Source organism: Tenrec ecaudatus, chromosome 8 (assembly GCF_050624435.1).
Source record: "Tenrec ecaudatus isolate mTenEca1 chromosome 8, mTenEca1.hap1, whole genome shotgun sequence".
Lineage (NCBI taxonomy): Eukaryota > Metazoa > Chordata > Mammalia > Afrosoricida > Tenrecidae > Tenrec > Tenrec ecaudatus.
In genome coordinates this window covers 159,565,066-159,586,325 of record NC_134537.1, presented here as the reverse complement: position 1 = coordinate 159,586,325, position 21,260 = coordinate 159,565,066, and the positions used below count along the sequence as shown (strand labels likewise).

The following is a 21,260-nucleotide window of genomic DNA, read 5'->3' as shown; positions in this document are numbered from 1 at the left end:
GTTCCTAAATAACACACTCAAGGGAAAGAAAAGACTTTCTACTCCCATAAGCTAGCATTCTTGGAAACCCACATGAGTCAGTTCTACCCTGTCCAGCAGGGTCCCTGTGTGTTGAAATCAAGTTGAGGGCAGTGTGACGGTCAGGTTCACTGTGCCAACTAGGCTTCCATAGGAACATGTGAGAGGAGTTTAATCAGATCTCAGCTTGATTGGAAGGTGACAAGATAAATGGCTTTCCAAGGCCTGCCCCCTTCCCTCTTTCTCCCTGGTGATCAGACCAGCGCTCCGCTGCCTGAGTTAGTCCTTTGCCTCAACCGTGTGCTGCACTATTGTGGGCCTAGCCACCCCATGGATCCTGTTGCTTTGCCATGCATGCATTTCTAGAACTTGAGGTCCCATCGAGACCTGCTTTGCATGCTTCTTGAGGATCCATAAGTTGCTTCACCGTGCTCCCGAGCTACTGGCCTCTGGTCCACCTCAACTTCTCACAGTCCTGCCATTGCTGCTCCACCCTAAGGGCAGACTCCAAGGCCTGTTCTCCTGACCTTGGACCAGCAACCCAAGTGAGCTGAAGAATATTAGTATTAATTGTTCCATGAAAACGAGTTGAACTGAGCCCTCTGTGCTGCTGTGTGGACGAATTAGCTGTTATATTCCTTCTCGCTCTTTCAACTTATCCGTTTATATACACCGAATCATAAGTGTCCTGCTTTTGTTTCTTTAGAGACCCCTGAGTAACACAGGCAGTGAGTGTGGTGTGAAATGCTACACTGTACTCTACCCAGTACCTACTACAATTATTGGCACATAGAAGGTGCCCAATGGTGAGAAGTGAGCTAATTGACTGGATTTCATTATATTAAATATTGTGTGAGTGAATCTCTCACACTAACCTTACCAGGAAAAGTGCCAGGGGAATCTTATTGCAAAACTAGCAGTTTATTGGGTTGACAAAGAGAACATTCAATTAAGATGGTTTTTAAGAACACAATGGGATCATTTTAGTTGTGAAATGAAGACTTCAAATAATCATTTAGAAACACCCAAGAAACATTTGAAGACCAGATGACAAGACGTTTCTTTTACTCAAGACTGAGAGTCCTTAGTGGGCACACAAATGAAGACGCATAGTCAAATTTGGGATTCAATCCCAGGTACCTCTCTACCCTAGTACAAGGTCAGACCTTTTCCCATAGGATCAGGCTTCTAAAATAATTCTGGATAGATTCATTGATCCCACAAGTAATAATGATACACTGTGTTACCATCACAAACCCAAGCACTAGTTGGGTTTAGAGGTAAATAAGACATGACCCTAGACCTTGAGGGAAGCCCATCTCCATGGGTATTCTGTAAGACTGGAGTCATTTGGGGGTGTCGTAAAGTGGTAGATTAGAGTTGGGAGTAGAGAGGTTAAGATAGCACATCGCGTAGCCATGGAGCCACCGCCTTCTTCAGAAGGAAGAATCCTTGATGAATAAATGATATCAACACTTTCACTGTTGCTCAACAGATTTTAGTTTCTGCACCCTCCTGATAAATTTGGAAGACGGCTACCTGTCTAAACAACTGGAAAAGATCCATCCATACCTGTTCCATTCCAAAGAAAGATGATATAACACAAGGCAAAGATTATCAATATACTTGTATCACACAAAATTGTATTTCCCTGAAGATACTTCAAAAATGGTTGGAGCAATATATCAGCTGAGAACTGCCACATATTCAAGCCAGATTCGGAAGAAGCTGTAGAATGAAGGCTATCATTATTGATATAAGATGGGACTCGTTAGAAAGCAGAAAATACCAAATGGATGTTTGCCCATTTTATTGACGATGCAAAGACATGTGATTATGTGCATCCTTACAGATTATAAATCACATTTCAAAGAACGAGAATTCCAGAACTTATAATTGCGCCCATGTGGAACCTGTCAGGAGATCAAAGGTAGACGATCAAACACAATAGAAGGACATTGTGTGGTTTAAAATCAGAAAACATGTGTGTAAGAGTTTAATGTTTTCATCATACAAGGGGGCTTCAGGGAGCTCATGGAAAAATGGAATGGCGAGATAATGGAATTTGTCCACAAACGTTCTGGAACCCCTTCATATTTACCCCATCTGTTTGCTGAGGAATTCTGCCTGTAGTACTTCCATTCTCTTCCCCGAAAGGCTGCAGTCTGTGAAGAACTGGACTCCCATAATTGGAGGAAAACCCCTTAACATGTGGCATGTGCAGATGCTACAGCCTCGCCCACTGAATGATTACTGATGACGATAACTCATATAAGTCTGTAACAATAGAATTAAATCCTTTTTATAATCCGGATCTGGTGCATTTTCTCTATTAGGTGCTTGTGAGTGGTAAGTAGCCTTTGCCCAACAGAGACCACCAAGAAGTTGTTAAAGAAAACAAAGCCCTTGATCCTTAGCTCAGTCTCCATGCTTCCTGTGACCTGATCATGACCTTGCCAGCCTGCCCTGCAGGCTTAACCTCTGCCTTAGATATGACGGACATCTTTTTCCAGCAGGTCTGTCCCTTCTCCTGCAGGACATGGTGGCCAAGGAGTCCTCTCTTACAAATGCTCTCCCATATTGACTTTCTGGTATTCTGCTGCAATTTGAAGGCCAGCTCAAATGTTTTCTTTGATCTCCTGAGCAGAGAAATATCCGTTCTTCCTCAAAGCTTCCAAATGTGTTTTAAGCTTTTAGACTTGTAGTTATACATGCCACGAATCCCTACCATGTGCCAAAGGCAGTGGAGATGCAGTGGCAAACAAAACCTCCTGTCCTGAGTTGATATTTTGTAATTCGTTTCTACACTTGACTTTTGTGACAGGACTACTTTATGTCAATCTTTTCTTTTTTTAATCATTTTATTGGGGGCTCCTACCACTCTTATCACAATCTATCCATCCATCCATTGTGTCTAGGACATTTGTACATTTGTTGCCATCGTCATTTTCAAAACATTTTCTTTCTATGTAATCCATTGGTATCAGCTTCTTACTCTTTCTTCTCCCTCCCCCGCCCTCCCTCCCTCATGAACCCTTGATATTTTATAATTTTTAATTATTTTTCATGTCTTACACTGACCCATGTCTTCTTTCACCCACTTTTCTGTTGTCCATCCCTCTGGGAGAGGGTTATAGGTAAATCATTGTGATCGGTCCCTCCTATCTCCCCCCACCTTCCCCTTCCCCTTCTGGTATTGCTAATCTCAATAGATAAGCTCCTGAGGGGTTTATCCATCCTGGATTCCCTGTTTCCAGTTCTTATCTGTACCTGTGTACATACTCTGGTCTAGCCAGATTTGTAAGGTAAAATTGGGGTCATGATAGTGGGGGAGAGGAAGCATTCAAGAACTAGAGGAAAGTTGTATGTTTCAATGATGCTATCTGCACCCTAACTGGCTCATCTCCTCCCCTTTGTAAATCTTGTGTTGTTTAACTGGATTATAAATTCTGAGGGCAAGAACCTGGTTTCTGTGATGTTTATAGTAAGAGTCCCAGTGCACAGTAACTGTATTGGAAGATAATTCAGCCAAGCAAGGAAGCAGATTCCTAAGGGTGTGGACAGGGCATGGGCAGTAACAATGTCCAGTCGCTGCATGTGTATCCTCTCTCTATGTGACACTACTCAACAGAAGCCACGTGCCATTGTGGGGTCTCTGCGGTTCTTTTGTAAATAATGCACTATAGTCGTGAGGACTGTGCAAGGTGGTGTGTGCAAAATGCTTGGCATGAAGCAAAGCTAGAAAGAAGGGGAAGGAGAAGAGTCTTTTTTTTTGTTCTCTTTCATGGCTCTTCTACCTCAGGCAAAGATGGGCTCAGCAATAGATTAAACCATTTGGAGCGTGAGATAAAGTAGAAAACCCATAGAGTTGGTCTATTCATTATTTAAATGACATTTTTCCATCATAGATGGTTTGCATTAGTTTTTATTTTTCAAAAGATTGCCTTAAGATATGATGTGCCGGGATGACTGAGCTGCTTGGTTCTCTTGGTGTCCCGGGCCAGTGAGTCACACTCCTCCCCAGAGTCTGAGCCATAGGTCCTGCAGTCCTCAGGAAGGACTCTTCGGGCTGTGTAGGAAGTTGATTACAGTCATGTTTTAATACGCAGGCTTCTGAAATGGTTCTGCACCCCGGTTTCTGGAAGGCTAATTTTTTTTCTTTTTACAAATCATTTTATTGGGGGGCTCTTGCAGCTCTTATCACAATCCATACATCCATGGTATCAAGCACACTTGTACATATGTTGCCATCATCGTTTTCAAAACATTTTCTTTGTACTTGAGCCCTTGGTATCAGCTCTTCTGTTTCCCCCACCCTCCCCCACCTCCCGCCCTCGTGACTTCTTGATAATTTATAACGTATTTTTATTTTCATATCTTACACTGTCTGTTGTCTCCTTTTACTCGTGTTTCTGTTGTTCATTCCCCTGAAGGTGGGGATTGTATGTCAATCATTGCAATGGGGTCCTGCTTTTTCCCCCTTCTCCCCCTACCTTCCCCCTACCCTCATGGTATCACTACTCTCATTATTGGTCCTGAGAGGTTTCTCTCTCCTGGATTCCATGTATCAAGAGCTCATATCTGTACTAGTGCTCACATTCTGGTCTAGCCAGATTTGTAAGATAGGACTAGGGTCATGATGCTAGGGTGATGTGGGGGGTTCGAAGTACTAAAGAACTAGAGGAATGCTGTATGGTTCCTCCATGCTATCCAGCACCCTGGCTGACTTGTCCCTTCCTTTTGACCCTTCTATCAGGGGATATCCTATTGTCTACAGATGGGCTTTGGGTCTACACTCCACCTCACCCTTCATTTGCATCAAAATGGTTGTTTGATTTTGGGTCTTCTGATACTTGAGACCTGACACCTTATGATCACACAGGCTGGTGTGCTTCTTCCATGTGGACTTTGTTGCTTCCCTGCTAGATGGCTGCTTCTTTAACTTCAAGCCCTTAAGACCTCAGATGCTATATCTTGTAATAGCTTGGCACCATCAGCTTTCTTCACCACATTAGTTTATTTATCCATTTTGTCTTCAGGGATGTGTCAGACCGTGAGCATCACAGATTGTCAGCAAGGACAATGTGTACTTGCATTGAGGGAGGACTTGAATCCATCTGCTACCTTAATACTTAACTTATAAACATATGTACATAGACCTGTATCCCTATGGTTACATATCAATATATTTATATATGTGCATGCCTATATTTATACCTCTATAAATGTCTTTTGTCTCCTACTTCTTTCCTGTACTTCCTTTTACTTTCCTCCTGTTTCACTATCATGTTCAACCTTCATTCTGTGCTCTAGTACTTCCTCTTGGCTACATTGCACTTGATGGAACCCCACTAGGCTTTCTATGCCCTCCTCGTCATCGATTACAGAATTCTTGTTGTTCCCTTGCCCCTGGGTGAATTGGCTCCCCCATCCCTTTCCCCCAAATCCCCTCTCCCTCGTGCCCCCAGAACTGTCTGTCCCATTACTTTCTCCTCGGGATTGTTTATCCTGTTTATCTTATATAGATAGTCATGAAAAAACAAATGAAAAGAATGATTGATAGCCTATGCCTAGTTCTAGGTCTATCTGCTGACCCTTATGAATGTTTTCTGATTGTGTCTGATGCAGTGCCAAGCCCTGCCCCCAAGTCCAAAGTTTATTTTCAGAATTCCTTGGGGACTTTGTTACTTTGCTCCCCTCACTGCTCTGTTGCTCTCCCTTCATGTTACACCCTTGGGTGTGGGGCTCAGATCAGGCACAATCCCCATACTGTATCTCCAGCGCTGACCACCATAGTTCTGTGAGTCTGTAAAGGGGATGTCTATGTCTTGTGATGGGGCCAGCCCTATGGTCCTTTCTGTGCATTGGCTGCTCTGAGCAGAAATCTTGTCCTGGAAGCTAGGTGGGTCAGGATGTTGTTCTCTCTCTCTCTCTCTCTCTCTCTCTCTCTCTCTCTCTTCCTCTTAGTTTGCTCCCATGCGGTCTGAGCAAACCTGCCACTCTCCCTGGGCTGTATATTCAGTGCTGTCCTCTGCAGTGCATTCTTCTGGAGAGGCAGTCACCTCACCTTAGCTGGGACAGGGACCGGCCTCACAGACCTTGCTGGTAGTTCACTGCTTCACACTGGTATGTTGCTTTCAAGGGTTGGCACACTAGGTTGGGGTCTGGTCCCTCTTTCACTTTCCTGTGGAGACGTTAGCAGTGCCCTCCCCATGATAGATGAGTGCCCTGTTCCCCCAGTGTCTGGCAGGCTGTTTACAGAACGCTTTGTCTGTAATGCTTCTCTCTCTCGGCATTTGGAAGCACAAGGCTGCTGCTTACAGACAGCAGGGTAAAAACAGACACTCTCTCTGAGATAACTTAGAAATGGGGCTCTTGGGGTGTGGGAGAACTAAATAATAAAAGCATTTTCAAAACATGTTCTTTTGGCCTTTTGCCTATGTTACCAGGATAAACTTTTGTTAACTTGGAAAAGGCACGGTGCTGGCCGTGCCTGAGTCTGGGAATGACTTTAGGGAGATGCGAGTCTAGGTCCCCTGACTGGGAACTCCTGGGTGCCCGTATGTCCTGTGTGCTGAGGTGCCCGTCTCTCCTCACTAGGCTGAGAATATCTAGACTCAAGGAATGTGATCTTTGCCAACATTTCCATTTTTTTGCCTACCATAGAGCCTTCCAGAAAATTAGAAAGTCGACAAAGAAGCAAGAGGCAAAGCTGAGAGAGTAAGCGAGGGAAGGAGGTGAAGAAATGGACACTGGTCACCGTGCAGGGGCAGTGGGTCAGCAGTGAGAGATTATTGTCACTCCCGTGCAGGCACCTCACCTTCATGACGGCATTTCATCCTCTGGAGCACTCTGTGAGGTCTGCTCAGGGATTCTGAAGAAGCAGAAACCAAAGCGAGGTGACAGGGAAGGATTCACCTGAAGTCGCAGAGCTAGGACAATTGAGAATAACACCGAACTCATCTCTGAGTCAACTCTGACTCCCACCATCCCAAAGGACAGAGCAGAATGGCTTTGGAAGGTTCCAGAGGCTCCAACCCTCACGGGAGCAGATGCCACATCTTTGTCCAGCGGAGCGGCTGGTGGTTGTAAACTGCTGACGGGTTGGGTAGCTACTGGGCGCATCAACACTGACTACCGAGGGTCTTCCACTTGACCAGAAGTGCTCAGTGGACATTTCATGGCCGGTGAGGTGTGATTTCCTCTCTTTTCTAGCTGTGTTTTCTCCAGGGTCTGGGATCCCCGATTTAGAAAGCCATTCCCTCCCTGGCATCCCCAAACTGTACTGTCGATGTGACTTCTCAGCAGGCTCCTTCATTGTTCCAATGGAGAAGAGGCAGCTTGAAGTCTCACACTGGGAAGAAGAATATTTTATTTTGTCATTTAGTCTTCTAGGTTGCCGCATAAACTACACCCCAATCCTGCCCCCTCCCCAGAATAAGCACCCCTTGTCCCAAACGTTGGCCTAAAGGTCAGGTTCCACCCCTCTGGAGAAGAGTTTGCTCCAAATCTGGGTTACTGCGGCCCAATTTGAGTGACATAAAGTGCATGTCGTCCTTCCTGAGAGGTAGTGGTGATACTTTCGATGCAATCTGTATACTGACCTTCTGTAAAGTAAATATTAGAAAATATTAGCTAATTTTTATTTACCACAAAGCACTGCATGGGTATCTGACGGCTGCGTGTCTAGACAGGAGTGAGGCATGCTATTGATTCCATCGGTAATCTTCAGAGACTCCATGCTATACCTAACATGCTCAAAGCTTGCCCAGAGACCCACAGTTCATAAGGGGAACAGAAGGACTATTCTACTGACGTCTTCTTCGTGTCCAGACTTGCTTTCCTGTTTTGTAGCTATTACTATTGTATTCAGATGAAATTCTATGCAAAGAGCCTCAGCAAAGACCCCCAGATGTTTTACATTTGGAATGATTCTTGGACCCAGCCAGGAATCCAGAGAGGAGGCAGAGACATGAAAAGAACAAGGACAAGGCAGATGGGAAGGGAAATGCTTATCCAAAAGGAGACACAGGATTTGCTGCTATTAGAAGTACTGGGTACATAGGCTCAACTTTAACCTTCCGGTGACTCAGTTTCCTCAACTACCTACCAAGGCTCGTGCTAGAACATTCTTTACACAGTTGTGCTACAGATTCGACAGGACAACATGCATGAGAACAGTGTGTCAATGGGCAAGCCACATGCCCCTGTTAATAATTATAAGCCTTAGTTTGAGTTCTTACAGGCTTCAAAGTAACATATGAATTAAGGTCTGTAGGATATGAAAACTCAAGGCATCTCTATTAAGCTATCAGTATACATGTGACAAGTTCATACTGAAACTTTGCTCTTAAATGTTTCAGGAGTACTGAAGCAACCATTTAAGTCAGGCCAGGCACTCTGAAAGAAAGCTGTTATTCACTCTGTTCTATTAAACTGGCATTCTATGATGCTCACCTTCCCAACACTATGGCTGAAGACAAAGCAGGTGCTTAAGCAATTGTGGTGAAGAAAGCTGATGGAGCCCGACTATCAAAAGATATAGTGTCTGGGGTCTTAAGGGCTTGAAGATAAACAAGCTGGCCATTTAGCTGAGAAGCAACAAAGCCCACATGGAAGAACACACCAGCCTGTGTGATCACAAGGTGTCAAAGGGTCCAAGCATCAGGCATCAAAGAACAAAAAATCATATCATACCAATTACAAGGATCTACATATAACTCCTTCCCAGGGGATGGACCATAGAAAAGTGGATGAAGGGAGATGTCATATAGTGTAAGACATGACAAAATTTGATAATTTACAAATTATCAAGGGTTCCTGAGGGAGAGGGAAGCGGGGAAGGAGGGGAAAATGAGGAGCTGATACCAAGGGCTCAAGTAGGAAGCAAATGTTTTAAGAATGATGATGGCAAGGAATGTACAAATGTGCTTGACACAATGGATGTATGTACGGATTGTGGTAAGAGTTTTATGAGCCCCCAATAAAATGATTTTTTAAAAAGGAAGAAGAAAGGTGTTATTATCAGCTCCACTCTTCCCGTGAGGTTACAAAGGTCAGATGAGTTACGTGCCATTGAAGGCTCCTGGAGCTACTGTGAAACAAGAGAGAGGCCTGGACACAGGTAAATTTTCAAACTCCCCAACTACTCTGTGGGAGAAAGATCGGCAGGTTGGAAACCCTATGGGGCAGTTCCACTCCCTCCTATAAGGTCTCTAAAGATCTATATAAGCTCAGCAACAATGGGTTTGAGATTTTTTTTGTTATTGTTTTAATCATCTTGTAAATAAATAGCTGTTCCACAAATAATATGAGCTGCTTTGGGCGGGGGAGGGGAGACCCAAAAAGCTAGAGAAAGCAAATCATAGTTAGGGAAAGATTTCAAATGGGCTATTCAAATGAAGTATTCAACAAAGCCTTAAAATATGATGGTAAATAAAATGATGTATCAAACAATTACAGTTTTGAAATAAACATAGTCTTCTCCTACCTCTTCTCCTACCCTGTCCCTCCTCAATATTCTCTCTTTTTCTCTTTCTCTCGCACACACACTACACAGTAATTGGGTAACTGGGCTATCATAAGAAAATGCAGTTTCTCTTGGTCTTGATTCCTTCACCGGTTCAATGGAGGTGGTTTGAAGAGCAGTGTAGAAATCACAGAGAAAGTCTATCATTCCCAAAAATTTCATAGTTAAAGTAAACCTATTATTAAAATGAGTAAGAGGAGATTACTACCCTAATGGGGCAATTTATGAGATGGAGTCAATATAGTCCTAAGGTGTCAGGACCTAGAAATAAACCACGAGCTTTATGACTGCCCCAAATACCACCAAACAACAGGGCTGTCATCCTAACCAAATGCACACCCGGTGCGGTGCCTGCAGCTAGGAAGGCACACTCCCTTTTTTCAGGAATCTGCCTCCTTACATGAGTAAATGCCAAGCACTCTGTCTCGAATTAGCAGAATGTTGACACAGAAGCATCCAGAGGAAGGAAAGTTGAACTCAAAGCTGCTGCCATAAGCAGCTGGCAAGTGTAACCCGATGAGCACGTGCACAATGGAAAGACGTGCTCTTCTGTGTGGCAGCAGGGCAGACCTTGGTGATTCAGAGGGCTTTCATCGGCTACTATTCAGAAGGTGAGCACTAGGAATTTCCTCCTGGTCCTTCTTAGTCTGGAAGTGCTGCTGAAGCTGAGTCATGAGGACACATAAGCTTTTTATGAATCTTTCTCCAAAGCCATTTATTTGATCAACAATAAACACACTTAGTTTAGAGTTGCCCAGTTAGCAGTACCCACAAAATGAATGAACTAATAAACAGAGTGAAGGTAGGAGCAGAGAAATACAGTTCAAATAAGGAGTGTTCTTGATGTTTGCACAGCAGGTTAGTGAACTGAGTCAGCTGGTTTGATTGGACCACAGAGTGGAGTGGATAAACTGTATCTCATTGAAATTATATAATCCTATTTTCATTTCCACCCATTGTTATATAATCATCTCATTTTGTACTCAACTATTTATATGACTGGAGTTTTACAAACCCCCAATACATTTTACTAAATACTGTTATCAAAGGCCTTGGATTGTGGGGATCATTACTAACTATGTGTAGTAGTGAGAAGAATGGGAATTGCAGAATACTTCCTTGTGCCTGTGTAGAACCTATAGATGGACCACGAGGCAGTTCAAACAGAATTAGGAAATCCTAGCTGGTTTAAAATCAGGAAAGGTGTGTGCCGGAGGGCATCCTGTCATCATATGCAACCATCTGTGTGCTAAGCAAATCATCTGAGACACAGGTGTGATAGTTACATAATCTGTTGTCAATTTGAGACTTAAGAGTGAAGGGGTGGAATTTAGTCTGTCAATGGCGTCGCTGCTTGGTGACCTCATTTGCAGTCACTAAGGAGATAACTAGCTTGCTGGAGGTGGGACACACCGACACTCCCTGCGAGACATTCATGTTGAGAAGGCACCTGGAGTTGTGCTAGAGCCCTGGAGCTGAAGGAGCCACATGGAAAACCCTGCCAGTGCTGAGATGTTTCCAACGCCCCTGGATCCATTGCAACTCCATGTAAAGAAACCCCAAATCCTCATAACTGGACCAGCAAACAACACTATGATAAATGGGAAAAAGCTGAAGTTGTCCAGTATTTCTTTTAACTTGGAGCCACAATCAATGCTCATGGAAGTAGCCGTGGAGAAATCCGCTGATAGATGGCATTGGGAAAATCTGCTGCACGGACCACTGACAGTGTTGAGGAGCAAGGATGGCACTCTGAGGACGAGGGGGCTCCTGACCCCACACCCGGTACTTTCAATCGCCTCACTCGCTTATGAGTGTTGGACAATGAATAAGGAAGACCACAGAACAAGTAAGAGAACTTGAATTATGGTTTTGGTGAGGAATCTTGAACAGCCAGAAGAATAAACAAATCTGTCCTGGAAGAAGTACATCCAGAATGTTCCCAAGAAGCAAGGATGGCAATACTTTGCCTCGTGTACTTCGGACACGTTGCCAGGAGAGGCCAGTCCCTAGTGAAGGCGTCATGTTTGGTCAAGCAGAGGGTCAATGAAAAAGAGAGAGACCCTCATGGAGATGGACTGACACAGGGGCTGTTACAATGTCTTCAACATCACAACATTTACGAAGATGGAACAGAACCACGCAGTGTTTCATTGTGTTGTACAAAGGTTGTTGTGAGCCAGAACTGACTGGGTGTCACTTAACTACAAGCATGTATTTTTATTATTTTATGTGTTGGGTTGCTAACTGTGGATATAGTCTCATAATGATAATAATAAAAACAAAACCACTGTCATTGAGTTGATACCAACTCATCTCAAACTTTTTCTGAGATGTTAAATCTCTACAGGAAGACAGAGCCTTACCTGAGGAGTGGCTGGTGAGTTTGAATTGCTGACCTTGAAGTTAGCAGCCAGTGTCTGGACCTTAGCACCACTGGAGAGCATCTTAGTGACAGTAATAGCAACAATGTATTTCATATAATGTGAATTGCCTAACACATGACAATTATGGAAAACGTATACAGAGTGGCCAGCAGAATACTCTGCGTATTACATCAAAATGCAATAAAGGATCTGTGCTATCAGGTGTTGTCAAGTCAGTTGTAGCTCACAGCCACCCCATGCACATCACAAGACACTGCTCGGTCCTGCACCTTCTTCCTCACAACTGATGTTAAGTTTGAGCTCATTGTTGCAGCCACTGTATCAACCCATGTGGGCCATGGCCTCCCTCTTGTACACTACCCATCGACTTTATCCTTCCAGTGTGATGTCCTTCTCCAGGGACTGGTCTCTCCTGAAAAATTGTTCAAAGTATAGGAGACCACCATCCTTGCCTCCAAGGAGTCTTCTGGCCACAGTTCTCCCTTAGACAGATTTTTCTCTCCTTCTGTCCGTCCATGGGCTGACAACTAATACTAGCAACTGTTAGAGTAAACCAGCCTCTAACAACCTCAGGATTCGTAGGCGCAACTGTACGGTGATAAAATATCCAGATGATAATAAAGTCCTAGGGAATAGGAGGGAAAGATAGGAGAGAAGATCAAATAAAGGAGGCAGACACATATCCTGGTAGCATGCTCACCCCAGCCCCTCTTGGTGGTCAATGTGGAGGCGGAAGAAGAGAGAGGGAGTCTTTACAGTCTTGGGGGCATAGGTAGCTATAAGACATGCATATTCAGTAGTTACAAACGTCACGTCACAAGGTGGGTGTTAATCCAAGTAAAGTCCCTGAGCTCACAGACAAGGAAACCCAATACCTGCCTGGGGTAGGCATGAGGGGGGATGGGTTCTGGGGCAGGAGGAGATACTCAGGGAAGGTCTGCTTCTACCTGGAGAGGGAATCCACCACGTGCTCACCTTAAGGCAGCAGAGCTGTTAGGGGAATATCTGTGGGAATGATGCTTAAAGCAGGATGATGTGCTTGGACTGCATCTCTAATTTGCCAAAGTGGTGTCTTTCCTACCGTGGAATATCAGCTTTCCAGGTTCCCTCTGACATAAGTTAGGGAACGGAGTCCTAGCTATATTTCCCTCCGTGTTGGTTTCCCACAAGCAACCATTCATTGCATTTTGATGATGTGCAAGGTATACTACTAGCTGCTTTTTAGACATCCCCCATAATCCTCATGCGCTAGGCAAAATTCACACTTCAATTCCATCTTACAGGTTAAGATCTTCTAAATTCATCCAAAGTATAGAACTGAAAAGTGAAAGAATGGAGATTTCCTCCCATATAGCCCTGCTACATCCCATTCCCCCAAACTTGAAAAGATTTAAGGTAAGTGACATGATTTATCAGTTTAAGATACTTGGTACGACTTATCTAATATATTGTGCACTGCAGCAGCATTCAAGAACCATGAATTTGGTCTTTAAAAGTATATAATTTCACCCGAAGTCGTGAAAATGCTATCAGTGACGTATAACACCCATTACACATCTTAAGCCTTTATAATAGAACCTTGGTGGTGTAGTGGTTAGACGTTAGGCTGAGATCGGCATGGTTGCCAATTCAAAGCAACCAGGGAGAAAGACTGGGCTTTTTACTCCTGCCTGGAAAGAGGTAACAGTCTTGGGGACCCACAGGGAGCTGCGATTAGACAGCAATGACTCGATGGCAGTGGGCTGAGTTGAAAAGCTTTTCTTTCTCGTAAATAATTTTATTGGGGGTCCCTACAGCTCTTATAAAAAGAGGAGCTGATACCAAGAGCCAAATAGAAAGTAAAGGTCTATAAAAGAATGACGGCAACATATGTACAAACATGCTTGAGACAATTGATGTATGGATTGTTATAAGAGTTGTAAGAGCCCCCACTAAGATGATCTTTTTTTGATTGATCCTTTAATAATTATATATACATCAATTGTATCAGACACATTTATACATAAAATCATCATTTTCAATGCATTTTCTTTCTGCTTGAGCCCTTGGTATTAGCTCCTCTTTTCCCCCTCTCTCCCTGACCATCCAACCCTCATGAACCCCTGATAAATGATAAATGATTATTATTTTCATATCTTACACTGTCTCCCTTCTCCCATATTTCTGTTGTTCATCCTCCTGGGTGCATGTGCGTGCACACGTGTGTTATACAATGATCATTGTAGTCAGTTCCTTACTTCTCCCTCTTCTTCCGCTTATCCCCATGTTATTGATGTTCCGTTACTGTTCCTGAGGGGTTTATACACCCTGGATTCCGTGAATTGAGGGCTTTTATCTGTCCCAATGTACATGCTCCAGTCTAGCTGGATCTGTAAGGTGTCATGATAGTGGGGCTTGGGGGGAAGTATTAAAGAACTCGAGGAATGTTGTGTGTTCCGTGGCTGCTATGCTGCACCCTGACTGACTCGTTCCTTCCTGTGACTCTTCTGTGAGGGGATGTTCAGTTGTCTACAAATGGACATTGGGTCTCCTCTCCAACCCTTATCATTTGCATCAATATATTTGCTTGTTTTGAGTCTTCTGATGCCTCATAACTGATCCTGTCTACACCTAGTGATCACACAGGCTGGTGTGCTTCTTTCATGAGGGCTTGTTGCTTCTCTGTAGATGGCCACTTGTTTACCTTCAACCTATTAAGACCCCAGATGCTATAGTTTTAATAGCTGGCACCATCAGCTTTCTTCCCCACATTTGCTCATGCACCCATTTTGACTTCAGCAATTGTGTCGGGAACGCGGGCATCACTGAATGCCAGGTTGTTAGAACAAAGTGCTCTTGAGTTGAAGGAGTACTTGGTAGCGGTCCAATGTTTGTTTGTTACCTTAATATTAACATTTAAATATATTTACATAGACCTACATCCCTATTAATGTAGTTACACATTTGCATATGTGCATATGCCTGTATTTGTACCTCTATAAATGCCTTTTGCCGCCTAGTGCTTTTCTCTATTCCTTTTGCTTTCCTCCTGTCCTACTATCACGTCGACCTTCATTCGTCTATCAGTACTTTCTCTGGGTTATATTGCCCTTGATCAACCCCCACCAGGCATCTAGACCCTCCTCACCATCAATTTTAGATCCCTTATTGTTCCCTTGTCCCTGGGTTTGTTGGCGCCCCTCTCCTTGTCTCCCCCCTACTCTTCTCCTATGTCCCCCGGAGCTGGGGCCATTGGCCCCATTATTTTCTCCTAGGTATTGGTTATCCTGCCTATCTTATATGGATAGATATGAGAAGAAAATGAAAGAAAGAAAAAAGTCTATAAATAGTTCTAGGTCTTTCTGCTGACCCCTTTGATTGTTTTCCAATCTGGTGAAGCGCCACGCCCGCCCTTCCCACTGATTCTGTTGTGGGCATTCCTCAGGGACTTCATTGCTTTGCTCCCCTTGCTGTTCTGCTGCGCTCCTTCCGGGTTTCGCTCTGGTGTGGGGAGTCAGACCAGGTCCAATTCCCACTGTGTTTTCAGTGCTGTCCCCTGTAGCTGCGAGTCAGCGAGGGGGTATCGTGTCTCATGGTGGGGTCACCCCGAGGGCCGTCTCTCTGCATTGGGTGCTCTAAGCAGGAATGCCATCCTCATGGGTTGGTGGGCAAGGAGGTGATTCTCTCTCTCTTCTCTCTTAGCTGGCTCCATGTGGTCTGGGCAGACCTGCCACTCTCTCTGGGCTGTATCTGTAGTGCCTTTTTCTGGGGAGGGGGTTGGCATAGCTGGGACTGGGACTGGCCCACACATCTCTGTTAGTTTGCTGTTTTATGGCGGTATGTTGCCCTGGAGGCTTGGCACCCAGGTCGAGGTCTGGTCCCTTTCTCACTTTCCTGTGGAACATGAACAATACACTCCCTGTGTGTTGGTTAGTGCCCTGTCCCCCGCGCCCCCCCCCCCAATTCATGTCCTCCTTTTGCCCCCTCCCCTTTTAGGTTGGCTGCCACATGCATCCCTGGGTTGGGTGCAACCCCTGCCGGAGTGCCTGTACTCACCCCAGGAATTGACGCCTTTGGTGGTCCCTGTGCCCCTTGTGTTTTGTAAGCTTGCCTCAGTGGACTCATGTTGTACTTTTTGTGCTTGGGAGAAGCTTTTCTTGATCTCTCCATGCTACCTGTGAAGTCCAGACGTATTACTCCACGTGATCTCCAGCCTAATCCTCCGAAACCACCATGCCGCGTTGTCTTCTACCACAGGTCTTTCCTCTCACCTGCCCTCTAGTAGAAGGGCCATGCTCTCTGTCTGCACCAATAAAACTTCCCCTGCAATCGCAATCCATTTTGCCCATAGTATCTCTAGCTACATCTCTAAAAGCTGCTGGTACTCCTGCCATGTGGAGCTTCGAGAACTTTCAGTCCATCACACTCCTTTGCCTCTGAACATCCTTTGTTTCTTCCTGAAATTTCTTATTCCTTATTTCTTCCAACAATCTTATTCATTTTATTTTATGACTCAGATGACTATTTTGTTTTGAAAGGTCTACGAAAACAGACATTTGTTTTTTAAATCACAGTGTCTCCAGATCCAATGTCTGGCACATGGAAGTTCCATAAAGAGAATTTTCTCCATTAGTTCCACATAAGACAACCTCGCTTCAGGAAAAACCGCCTGCAAGTCCCTCCTTAGTCTTCGACACACTCGAGTGGCTACATTGTTTGTATTTGTCTCCATAAATTGTAATCTTCGGGACTAGAGTCTGAGCTCCTGGGTGGCAGAAACCCAGTCTTGCTCATACTTGGATCCAGAACCCACAGCACAAGGGCCTGGTTTAACCATAAGCCTTCCCAGATTCCCTGGAACCGCAAATAGACTCAGCAGTCATCACCTGAAGAGAAAGGGGTGGATGCTTCCCTTCTCATTCGACAAATGAAGATGCAGAGCCCTAGAGAGGAAGTAAAAAACAAACAACTCCTTGGTGCAATTTCCATTTGAAATTAGAGGCTCACCCAGGGCTGGAACACACTCTCCCAATCACTCCTTATCAGAAAAGCATTGTTGTCAGCTTCTGTGGGAATTAACAGCACACACTGGCTCCATTTGTCCTTCAGGCAGGCACAGGGCACAGAGTGCTTTCTTGGTGCCAGGCTGGATTGACTTTGCTCAGCCTCCCTGATCCTAGGTTAGCGGAACACGCTTTCTAGGCAAGCTTGTGGGGGAAAAGTACAGGGCAGAAGGTGCCAGGAGGCAGGGGACCACTTTGTTAAACCTTCGTTTCAAATGTGGTGCCCCAGATTAGCCCGCTGTCCAGTCAGTGTTCTCTCTCTCTCTCTCTCTCTCTCTCTCTCTGGACAGCTTCCAGGGAGAGTTCCTTATCACTAGTGACTCAGGTCGACTTATCGAAAGAATAACTATAAATAGAGCTACTGTGGGTGATGCACTATCATATGCACCCTAATTATAGTATCACCTGGTCCTCCCCCCACTAGAAAATATGCATGTATGTGCGCAGGAGCTCAGGGCGCTTCAAGAATTTTCTAAATTTCTCGTTCTGTTCCCTATCTCTTGATTCCCCCCCTCCCCACTCCCAACCCACACGCCGCTCCTCCCCCACACCCGCTTTGTTTTTTTTTAATTTACTAGGCCAGACAGGAGCTACAGCTGGAGTTCCAACACTATGCTTGAATCCATACCCCTGTCTCACACATTCCTATCCAAACAACCCGTCTGGAAATTTCTCAAGGAAGTGGAGAATGATTCAGGCGTGACACTGCAGCCCCTCCCTTATTCTCAATATTGAGCGCATTTGCGGTTCACGCGTGGCGGGCAGGAGAGCGGCCCTTGTGAAGCAGAGCATTCTGGCAGGGAGCTGCTTCGGAGGGGCAGAACTGGGGATTGATTACACGTGAGCTGGCTCCGTCTACATGCCATAATAAACACTGACTACTACTAGGAGTCAGTGCGTTTTCCCCTTGCAATCCGAATAATGTGTCCGAGAGAGAGAATGATGCAAACGCACACATTCCTCAAAGAAAGACCCAACTCCTCCCCAGGGCAGCACCTGAGCAGAGGAGGTCACAGGATGCCTGTCACATTGGTGAAAACCCAAAAGCTCAGCGTCACAAGAAGATGAAGTAGACTGGTGAAGAAATGCACTTGGGGAAGTTATACCGTCGGGGCGGGGATAGGGGGCTGGAGAGAGGGGTCGTAAAGATAAGTCCGTAGTTGCTGCACTGCAACTTTCCCGCAGCCGCTGCTGGCGGGGTCCCCAAACTAGGACCAGCTCGGTCGGAAGGAGGTGTTTCCAACCCGCCCCCCTCCCGGCGGTCCAGGCGCTCCCGCACAAAGCCCCCCGGGTCTCCAGCCGCGGAAGGATCTGGCACTTTGTTTACCTCGCCCTGGGCCCAGCGAGCGAGCTGCGCCGCCGGCGCCGGACGCCTCGGGCCCGGAGCTGCAATGGCTGTGGCAGCCGCCGCGCCGCCCGCGCGCCGAGGGAGCCGCCAGCGGACTGGCAGCGGCGCGGCTGATTGATGGGAGCCGGGCTCAATGGAGGGGGCGCAGGCCGAGGGGCGGGGGCGGGGCCAGCGGCGGCCCGAGCCAGTCCGGGGCGCGGCGAGGGGGAGGGGGCGCCGGGGCGGGAGGCGCCGGGGCGATGTGTCGGTGACATTGAATGGGGAGTCTCAGTGCGAGCGAGGCGCGCGCGCGCACACACGCGCACACACAGCCCCGCTCACTCCGAGATCCCCGGCCACGTAAGTAACTATTAATACCGCCTCGCCGCCGGGAGATGCCGGCTTGCTGAGCTAGGGGATCGGCCTCCGGGATCGTCGGCGCTCCCCTTTCATTTGGAAACACCTAGTCCTCTCTTACCTCTCCGGGGGGAGGGGAGAGGAACGGAGAAGCAGAGGAAAAGCTGTCAATTTTCTGTAAACCAAATCCCGCAAAGAAATCAGGGGTTCGGCTTGGGGAAGAAGGAGTGGTTGAAATTAAACCAAGGCAAGACCCAGTGATACAGCCGGGAAGAGACGACCCGAGTTGGCCGGATCGGAGGTTCATCACCTACGAACGCCCGGACGACCCCAGGAAGCTGGTGCCTGGGAATCGGAGAGCCCTGGGCTGCCGCCGCCGTCCCAGACCCCCTTTCTCGCTTTATTCCCGAGACCCGGGCTGCGAGCGGGAGTCCGGCGAAGGCGACCCGGGCATGAGCTTTCGCTGACCCATCGCGCGGCGGGCCAGCCTTGGCATCGGTCGCGGTACCTGCGCCGGCCCCCCTCTGGTCTTCAACTCCATGCCCAGCTTTTGCAATCTTTTGTTGGCAGCGCTGACCGCTCCAAGTTAAATGCTCCCTCGTAATTTTTTTTGTTTTGTTTTGTTTAATTTCTGGAGCGCGCTCGCGATCTTAGCGAAGACTCCGACGCCATCTACAGTTCAAACGTAGGTAACTGCCCTCTCCAGCCATTCCACCACCACCCCCACCCCGCTTCCACGCCCCCCACCCTTGCCGTTCCACCAAAAAAGGGGGTGCAGCACGGATTCCGTGTGCGGTGCGTCGCGAGCCGGGAGACTCGCCTGCCTTTCCCTTTTCTTTTTGTTTGGGGTCTGACGCCTCGCGATCGAGCCGCGCGGCGGACTCGACGCAGACTGCAGAAACTACCGTAGGGGCTTCTCCGCCCCGGTCGCGATCCGGAGCCCGCGTGGGGTCCCCTCGGGAAACCCAGCGCCGCAGCACCCCACCTTTGCCATTCGCTCACTCGCCTAGATAGGCGCTGGGGACCGGGGAGGCCGAGAGAGAAACTAAAAGTGCAGCGCATCTGCAAATCGCCGGCTGCTTTTCAGTAACAAAAGGACGCCGGCCGCTGGCCCACCCAGTGCTCCCTGGAGCCCGGTTCCCAGCAGAGAAGGTGCCCAGCGCTGCCCGTTTGGGGGCTCCCAACTACTTCTCCACGCCACCCTCTTCCCTCCCTTCCCCTCCCGTCCTCTTTGAAATCCGTGACACCGAGGCGCCTGCAGCCGCACTCGCCCAGCGACGACTCATCTCGCCAGCGGGGTTTTTTTTGGGGTTTGTTTGTTTGTTTGTCGTGTGTGATCCCCACACTCATGAACATACACAGATCCACCCCCATCACAATAGCACGCTATGGGAGATCGCGGAACAAAACCCAGGATTTCGAAGAGCTGTCGTCAATAAGGTCCGCGGAGCCCAGCCAGAGTTTCAGCCCGAACCTTGGCTCCCCGAGCCCGCCTGAGACTCCGACCTTGTCGCATTGCGTTTCTTGCATCGGGAAATACTTATTGATGGAACCTCTGGAGGGAGACCACGTTTTCCGCGCCGTGCATCTGCACAGTGGCGAGAGGTTGGTGTGCAAGGTAAAGAGCTTCGGGCTTGTTTGTGTGTTTATTTGTTCGCCTTTTAAAGGGTCCCTGGCCCGTTGAAGAGGGTCCGGATGGGACCTGGAGGTCGCCCAGCCTTCCAGCCCAAGGGGAGGGAAATTCTCAGAATAATCAACCGCGATCTGGCTAAAGGGATATATGTTGCTTGGTTGGTTCCCGTTCCAGTAGTTGCGAAGTTTTCTGACGGTTTCAGACAATGGGGCGCTTTGCAGCGGGGGCGTTTGGGGAGAGCCCGGGGCAGGGGAGGCGGCAGGACTGTGCGGGGGTCCACGGACACGCGGCTCCCACTTGCACGTCCTGCTGGGCCGCGCCACCAGGGCCCTGCTGCCCACGGGCTTTCTGCCTCTTTCTAGTCTCCTCGCTTTCCGACCCGGACATGGGGAATTCCCAGCTAATTTTGAGACACGGGCGACTTGATTCTAGTCGGAGCCATTGTTCTGAGCGGCGGGCAGGTGTTAAACCTTTGTTCCGAAGGTGCCCTTTAAAAGGGACACACAAAGGTATCTGTCCTTCCTGGTGGAGCCAGGGGGCCCAGCGCGGGGAAGGAGTTTATGAAAAGCTTGGTTGGCCTAGAACCGTGAAAGGAAGGTGAAAATCAAAGCCGCAGGCACACCTTTCCTTGGAGGAAATAGTGACTCCTTTCGGTCTTTCTTCCTGTCTGTGTCTTCCTATGGGGAGACTTCTGTGCCGGCCGCCTCCCCCTTCTGGTGCCCTCCCCCCCCACACCTTTGCCTGTGGAGGCTAGCATTTCAAGACCCCTTGGGGTTTGGGGCAGCATGGGGATGGGCACTTCTGGTTGTCTTTTTTGTCTTTGACCCTGAGCGTGGACTGTTTCCTGTGTGTATGTAAGTGGGTGAGAGGGAGTCTTTGTGTGCAGTCATGCGGGGCTCCAGACAAGCCGATGAGGAGGGGGATAGTCGCAGGAAAAATAATGACAATGTCATGGAAGATACTGCTA

At 47.3% G+C, this 21,260-nt stretch overlaps 1 protein-coding gene across 1 annotated transcript in view; it reads left to right on the top strand.

Moving 5' to 3' along the window:
- Nucleotides 1–18,551: 18,551 nt before the first annotated feature.
- Nucleotides 18,552–21,260, top strand: part of TRIB2 (tribbles pseudokinase 2) — a 30,622-nt gene continuing 27,913 nt past the window's right edge. Inside the window, exon 1 of the mRNA XM_075557093.1 lies at nucleotides 18,552–20,278. Coding sequence (XP_075413208.1) covers nucleotides 20,009–20,278 — 270 coding nt within the window. The 5' untranslated portion in view covers nucleotides 18,552–20,008. The remainder of the gene's footprint in view (nucleotides 20,279–21,260) is intronic.